The sequence below is a fragment of the Solanum pennellii genome, chromosome 3 (genome assembly GCF_001406875.1).
Source record: "Solanum pennellii chromosome 3, SPENNV200".
NCBI lineage: Eukaryota > Viridiplantae > Streptophyta > Magnoliopsida > Solanales > Solanaceae > Solanum > Solanum pennellii.
The window spans coordinates 63,611,765-63,619,723 of record NC_028639.1 but is presented as its reverse complement, the minus strand read 5'-3'; the positions used below and the strand labels follow the sequence as shown (position 1 = coordinate 63,619,723).

Genomic DNA, 7,959 nt, shown 5'->3' with positions numbered 1-7,959 from the left:
TATCAAATTCCGGAGTAGGGAGTTAGGGTTTTCTGTGTGAGCTTTGCAGCAAACGGGAGAGCGGCAGAAGCAGCAAAAGCCGTCGGCGGCCTTGAGTTAGGTTGGAACTTGAAAGTTGGATGAACACACAATAGGCACTGATTCTCAGCGGCTCGCTTTGAGTGCAACCGTATTTTTTAAGAGCTTTTATTTTACTGCTAATTATTATTATAATTAGAAGGAAATATAAATTAATAAGGATTAAAATTTGATTTCTTTCGGCCAATGAAATACGTGCTTTTTAAATAAATTGACATAAGCAATTTATGCTAAAAGTATAATAGTGTTATTTTGTAAAGGGAAAAGGCACTCATTCTATGACTCAATTTATGTTATTATCGTTAAAAAATAATTTATTTATGCTATTATTTTTTAACGATAATTTTATAAAACTATTTTTAACAGATGATCAATAATAATTCAATCACGTTGTCAATTTTTTAATTAAAAAAATTGAATTAATTTTTTTAATTAAAAAAATTAATTGACCTAATTTTTTAATAAAAAAAATCAAAACTCTGAATAAAATTTAAAAATAATTATTTAATTTAAATTTAAAGTTAAAGAGCAAATTTTTATGATTCGTAACTTTTGCAGAAAGTCTTATCTAATTGTACTTCTCATTCTCTGTGTCTCGTTCACCTCGCTGCCGTCAATAGAGGTCGGTGAGCTTAAATATGACTTCATTATGAAATGACTAATTTTCTTCGTTGATTGTCGTGCAAGTTGATCTTGAAATTTTGGTACATTTATATATATATGTATGATGTTAAGATTTCGACACATTCGTTCATTAAAAATGTTTATAAACAATCTTTAATACATTTATTCATCAAATAAAACCTATAAACATTACATAGCTCGATTTTAAAATTTCTAATTTTAATATAGGGCTTTTCTGAGATATTGAAAAACTCGATTTTTAAATGGGATTGACACACTCATATCGCATTCTATCCCACACACTCATATCGCATTCTATCCCCTCAATGCCTTCTGAATTTAAGTAAATAATACAGTTTAGATGATTTGCAGGAGTCTGTGATATTCAACTGCCAAAGCCAAAGCTCCCATTCATGTCAAAAAGAATTAGCGAGATACCTGCACCTATTGGGAGAAGCACATGAATGCAATTTTATTTATTTAAGTATCCTTGGCCAATAGCTACTGGTTAATTAAAGGTTTAGTATGTGCTTAAGAGCAAAATTTACTTTATACCGAGTAGTTATGTTCAGGACACTTGAAACACATTACAATTGTGATACAAGACAAAGATGCCCTCAACCTAAGGTGGATCAGAGTAATCCACTAGATGAAGACAACTTCAAATGAACAAAAGCAAGTAGTAAAAATATTGTGCTGGTTACATGCTTATTATACTTGAAACAGATCCATAGCTCCATAGATGAAGTAAAGAAATCTAGAGAGGCATAGGATCTCCCAAACTTAGTTGTCAGGCTCCATATGATTCAAGTGGAACGCACCTTCATTATTGTGCTGCACTTGAACTTTGAACTTCTCTTCCTTCCCTCCCCTGCTGGTTTTGATGACCAAATGAAGCTTTGTAGAATCATCAGCCATCTATTAAAAAGCAAATTCAATGGTTACTTCAAAAATAGGGTATAACAACATTTGTATGGATGTTCTGATCATATGCAAGTTAACCACATAATAACAACCCAATGACTGGCAAGCACGAAAAAGGAGCATACCTCAGCATTAGCATGAACAATCTCTTGTAGTTCATATGGAAGTATAGAGTTGGATCTCTGCTGGATGGTCTTTATTGCATGCTCTGCAGCTTCTTCAACAACCGGATCATGCACAGGCACTGATTTCAATCCACTGCTCTGCTCTACTAAATAATTTAAAAGAGAAAAAGACCATAAATCACAAAATTCATTTCGAAGAGAATATTACTTTCTAGGGATATGGGGTATCGAAGTTAAGCCTATTCACTCTTTTTGAGATAACATTCTCCACCGGAAGAACTAGGCAAAACTTCTTGCAGTTGAGAAGAAGACAACAGAACAACAGAAAAAGGAGGTCATATTAACAAATTAATAGTCACACGCACATAAAGCAGAGACCTGAAGCAGATCAATTACAACCTTGACACAAACCTATATCACCTAAAATAACATTGTTCATTGCAAGTCGAAGCGTAGTATTCAGTTGATTGATGCAAAACTCCAAACTGTTGATTAGATTGAATAGAACACCATAATTAACATTAACATAAAAAAGAGAGCTACCTTGCTTAACTCCTAGATCTGAAGAAGTAAAGGTAGGAACGTCTTCAACATGGTTGAACTCTTGAAGTTCCTTAAAATTCAACCATGGTTTGACCCAGACCTTAGCCTCATAGAGTTTCTTTTTTCCAGCATCCATGACCTCAAGAGTGAGGTGGTGCAGTTTACCTGCAACAGTTTGTTCTTGCGCCTTCACTACTCTGGCCAATTCAATCATTGCATTCTGGAAAAAAAAAATAAAGGCAGTTGAAGTCTACATTGCTCTCATCCTTTAAAAAGATACTTAAGATAAGCCTATAATCAACATCAAAGATACAAACAGAATGATTGTACCAAGTGAAGTCTATTATCAAAAATGTCGAAGGAGAAAAGGAAAACTGAGAAAACAGAAGAGGAAAGAGAGAAAAAGAAGAGAAAAGCTTTTGCCCTTTATCATAAACACATATAACAAAGTAGGTAAATGGAAGGTTAACTGATATTGATTGTTCTTGACAGAGAGGACAAAGAACTGGTTTTCTGTGGTTTTTTCCAGGAATACTCATTGTATATTGTTATTCCCCCAAAAATAACATCTTTTATCATTTTCTCTTATTACAAAACTAAACAGGCATTGAAAAATTCATAACCATGTTTTGACAAGTTAATATTTGATGTACTTCATTGAAGAAAAAGTTCTAGAGAGACGTTCTTAATGTATTTCATAATGTATATCATTGAAGAAAAAGCTCTAGAGAAAGAATACTAGTTTAACTTAACAAATAAACAAAATGACCAAGTCTCTGTAGTTTGTTTTAATTAATGTTTCAAAATCTCCAAACCCATTCAAGTTAGAGAAATCATCAAGCAGGTGAGGTATATTAGTCTATCCGCCTATGTATTTATGATATTTGTACTCACTTTGCAGGTGGACAGCTGCATCATTAACTAATTTCTTGAACAGATCGACCAGATTGGAATGATTGATCAAATGTCTGTTACTCATCATGACTGTTTGTGGTCATTTGAAGTAGCCTGTGAGTTGGAAATACAGGTAATAAAGCATCTACACCGACTAATTGGGTTGGCTACCACTCAGAATTTTAACTAAAATACGTAGAAGAAAACCCATGAAGAATCCAAGGGGTCAACATCTACTGTAACCTCGTATAAACCTCGTACTTTTGCACCCAAAGGGGTGGGGGATGGGTAGCCCTTTTAAAAATGGATCCACCACACTACCATCCTTCTACTATTGAAACATCTCTAAGTTGTTTTGAATCAGAGGCTTCTTTTCTAGTGTAAGAGAAAGAAGGGAACAGCAAGATGGTGGAAATCACAGTGTCAAGTCTTCCATCATCTATTTTAGAAAGCATGTTATATGTTGTTGGTAAAGAATCAAGAAGGTTGCTTCAAGCATTTCTTTAGAGTAAGCGCTGCATACTTCCCCTTTGTCCTCTCATCAGTTTGATTACAGTAAGCCCACGGACACAGTTCAGGGAAGCGTGAAGCGGAAAAAAGCGATAAGGCCCCGCTTCACGCTTTAAGCTAAAGCGTTCACATACTCATTCAAGTCTCTGGAGCATAGAAGGCTCGCATCGCTTCAGTTCATCGGACTTCAAAATTTTAAACTAAAACTATCGCCATCTACACCGACTTGCATATCCAGGGGCGATGTGATGTCATAGATATCATCTATAACCTAGTCCATCTGCTGATACAGTAGTCTAACTGCAGGTGCAAGGGGATCCGACAGATAGCCTAGTCAAGACCTTTTCATCAGTTCTTGCAACTGGAGGATAACAGGTATAGGATACAGAACGTCAATGATTGTGGTGTTCCTGCAACAGAATGGTAGCATGTGAAATTGACCATGCTACACTGCTGCTTTCTACGTATAGATTTTAGTTACCAGGATAGACCATATGATGGGTTCCGCTCCTTATACAAGAAGACGGTACTAATAGTCCAGGCAAAGTAAATTTTGGTGTGGCCTTGTAAGAATAGAAGACGACCCAGAGAAACCACACTTCTGCCAGCATATAGGACAGAACAGGTGCAGACTAAATATATGATCAAGCTGCACAGCATTTTCAAAGGAATGCTGGATCCATACTATTTCACTGAAGTTTCTTTGACCACCCTTTGTAGACATAATTGACCTAACACAAACTACGTGTACGCCATTGTTTACCACAATAAACTAGAAGTAACCCATGAAAACTCTGTGATAGATGTAGAAACTAGGAAACTGGTTGTTCCAGAAGGTTTTCTTTTAGTAACTAATAATATTCTTCATGTCATTTGATCACTCATCCACGTAATGTCAAACATTTCAAAAACTGTCAGCGGGTTCCTTTTGTTTTTATAAAGGTTCCGCGTTAAACGGTACATAGGGGAGGAGACTCCTAGGATAGTTCACCTCTAATGATATTAGATCATCACCAATTAATTGTGCGTCCAATGGGCTGATTGTCTTGACCCCTACATTTATAAGCTTAAGTAACAACAAACTAGAAAGCAAATTGCAATAAGAGTTTTTACAAGGAAAGGAGTCACGCATGTAAACAGATTTTTATCCCAAAATAGGTAAGAACCTAAACCACAAATCTTGTTCTCTGGGTAGACCACCCCGGCCTAATGTCCAGAACAAATGAAGATCTAATCAACACCAGCATTGCGGCGGAGGAAGCAAGCGGAAGCAAGAGCATCATTGATTTCAATTCCATGCAGGACAGATGTAATACCGACGAATAAATATGAAATCAGGAGAATAAAGTTGTAAATGAGTAATCGTACCAAGAAAGCCTAAAGACATTTTAAGGGTTAAACCAAAGCTGAAGGCTAAGGGGAAACTTGAAACAAAAGTTCAAGGTTCCATTTAAGGAGTTCAGAGGGCCTTTCCTATCAAATTAAAGGTCTTTAGTCTACATTCGAACAATACAAACCGCTTGTCCATCGGAAATCGAGACAAAAAATTACTTGTGTTCTACCACGGATCTACGCAACACCCAAGCGCATACGTGACATGGACGCCATCCAAAAGGGAATGAATAAAAAAGGTGTGGTGTTGACAACACACCACTTCCATTAGGAAATGAAGTGGCAACAATATTGTAACTTAGTGGTGGAGACTATTTCGTTATAAAAGCCCAACGTATATTTCAACACCCAAATAATAGGGTTAGCAAGACATATCCATTGTGAACTCACACTCCACACTCCATGTTTAGAGAAAGACACACACACCAAGTGGCCTTCAATTTATCTTCGCTAAACAGATAGCAAACTATACAAATATTCCTTCCATCACTTCCACATGGAGGTGGTGTCATCAATACCACACATTGTGCTATTCATTCCCCCTACGACAGGGTTCATTTCAAGTATGCACTTGGATGCCGGTACATCCACGGTAAAACACACAACCAAAGATATTCGTCTTCTCAAAAAAACTTCAGCTTGTACACAAAAATACAAGAAACCCTTCCTAAATCAACGTGAATTCCTCTTTATAGTTTTTCATTTCACCAGGCCCGTGAAATGATTATTGTACTTCACTTTGCATTTCCTCCATCGGGCTTGCCAGAGGGAGAACTAGATTTGTGGTTTCACCTAGATATTAACCTACTGTGAGTGTAAAGGAGTAAAAAAGTATTTTCAATATCAAACAATCAGTCCAGAACAGAAGCGATGGCGAAACTCGTAACCCTAATACAACTAAAACAGGTAATTGAATATGGTGTTAGGGTAAAGATCACCGAAGACGTACCTCCTTCTTATTATGCTCATCGACGGCAAATTTAGCAAGGCTATGGATCTCGTCACTGTTCTGCGAGGAACCATGAGAATCATGAACTCCACCAAGAGTAGCCATCTCTTCACTGCAGAATCCTCCTGATTTTCCCTGTTCGCTTAACCCAAACGCAGAAAGCAGAAAAAGTACTAACAGTATTACTCTGCTTCGAATCACTCTCATCTGTTGTTGTGAATTTCAATTCCTTCTTCTTAAGCGAAAAAAAAATGCCCTTTTGTCCTCTATACTATTATTATTACTCTCTCTATTGCTTTCATCGAAAGACTTTTCCTTTATCTTTGCTCTTAAGATATCTGCAAATCACTTTTTTTGACTTGAGAAAGTGACCGACACCAACATCGTTGCTTCGTGACACGTAGCCAACGCGTGTTAACTAGGGTGTGCTTTTCGATTTTTCGGCTGGGTTTTATACTATTTGGTTTTGATTTTTTCGATTTTTGATTTTGAATAAATGTAACTCAATTCAAACCAAAATACATTCGATTTGATTTGATTTTTCTCTGTTTGGTTTGGGTTTATTCGATTTGATTAATCGGTTATGTCAATATTAGAAACATAACAAAATTATTTGCAATTTAAAAAATAATATATACTTTTTAATATAAATCACAGGTAGAACGTAAAACATAGAGCCGTCAATATGGGCTAGGCCCGTTGGGCCGGCCTGGCCTAACCCGGGATTTAATAGGGTTGGGCTAAGATTTATGGGGCCCATTTAAGGAAAGGGCTTTTTAGCCCGGCCTGAATAAGCCTGCTCATTTGGGGGGCTTGAGAAATATCAGTAGGGCCGGCCCGTGGGCCAATAAAAATTAATCAAAAAATATAATATAATATTAAAATTTAAAAATAAAGAGAGTCCAAGTCAAAACAATTAGGTTAATATTTCTGTTTAGATATTTATACTTTTAGTTGAAAAAAATTAATAAATATCAAGGAAAATGCACAAGTACCCCGTAGACTATGACCAAAATCCCAGAGACACACCTTAACTAAACTTTACCCCCTGAACTTTTTTTATACACCTTTTGTCTTATGTGGCACTCTATGTGACTCCACTCAATTGAGGCGCATCGTAGATATTTGGATGCCACGTAAGCCAAAGAGGTACACAAAATTACAAAAAAAAAAAGTTTAAGGGGGTAATACGACCTTAGTAAAGTGTGTCTTTGAAATTTCGGTCATAGTCTAAGGGGTACTTGTGCATTTTTCCTAAATATTATAAATATAATTTTATTTATGAATTTGATTAACAAGTAGTGACATTAAGGTCTCATTTGTTTCTATTAAGATTAAGACGTCTGAATGTGAATACGCATTTAAATATTAAGATCTGCATTAAGATCTAGATGTGTAAATCTGAATAAACATCTGAATATTAAAATATTGTCTCTGAATCTGAACACTAAATTATTGGGACAGTTTGTTTTCAATATATGAATGCACATATGAAATTAAACGTTATATCAATAAAAATATTACTAAAACCTTGTTAGTAAAATAGTTTTTTTCATATAAAATAATATTTTGAACTTTTTTTTATCGTAACAAGGCAATATGATTTATCTTTTAAAAGCTCAACTTCAAGTTACATCATTAATATGATTATTTTTTGCACTCAAATACTTTGAGAATCTAATATAATGCAATTTAAAATAGTTTATATAGAGTAGTAAATATATAGTTTAGAAATTTATTATTGTTATCGATCAAAAAACTAGTACTTTCTTATTTTTTGAAACCTTGCTAAATATTATATCATGGGATTGCTTATCAATTCAAATATATTGATTAATTTATGAAAGTAAAAGATGTATATTATGTTAATATAAATAAAGGAAATTATTATGGCAAGCATGTAATTAAATATTAATTAAA

General features: G+C 35.0%; 1 protein-coding gene across 2 annotated transcripts; it reads right to left on the bottom strand.

Moving 5' to 3' along the window:
- Nucleotides 1-1,149: 1,149 nt before the first annotated feature.
- LOC107015187 (cysteine proteinase inhibitor 6) lies at nucleotides 1,150-6,360 on the bottom strand. Of its 2 annotated transcripts, none has more exons than XM_015215380.2 (4): nucleotides 6,040-6,360; nucleotides 2,295-2,514; nucleotides 1,752-1,894; nucleotides 1,150-1,620 (listed from the first exon to the last, which is right to left on the bottom strand). In XM_015215380.2, the coding sequence occupies exons 1-4, from the start codon at nucleotides 6,244-6,246 to the stop codon at nucleotides 1,486-1,488; spliced, it is 705 nt and encodes a 234-aa protein (XP_015070866.1). In that variant the 5' UTR covers nucleotides 6,247-6,360; the 3' UTR covers nucleotides 1,150-1,485. The 2 variants fall into 2 exon arrangements, with proteins under 2 accessions (XP_015070866.1, XP_015070865.1); XM_015215379.2 differs by having other exon boundaries at nucleotides 1,752-1,897; nucleotides 6,040-6,358.
- Nucleotides 6,361-7,959: the final 1,599 nt, after the last annotated feature.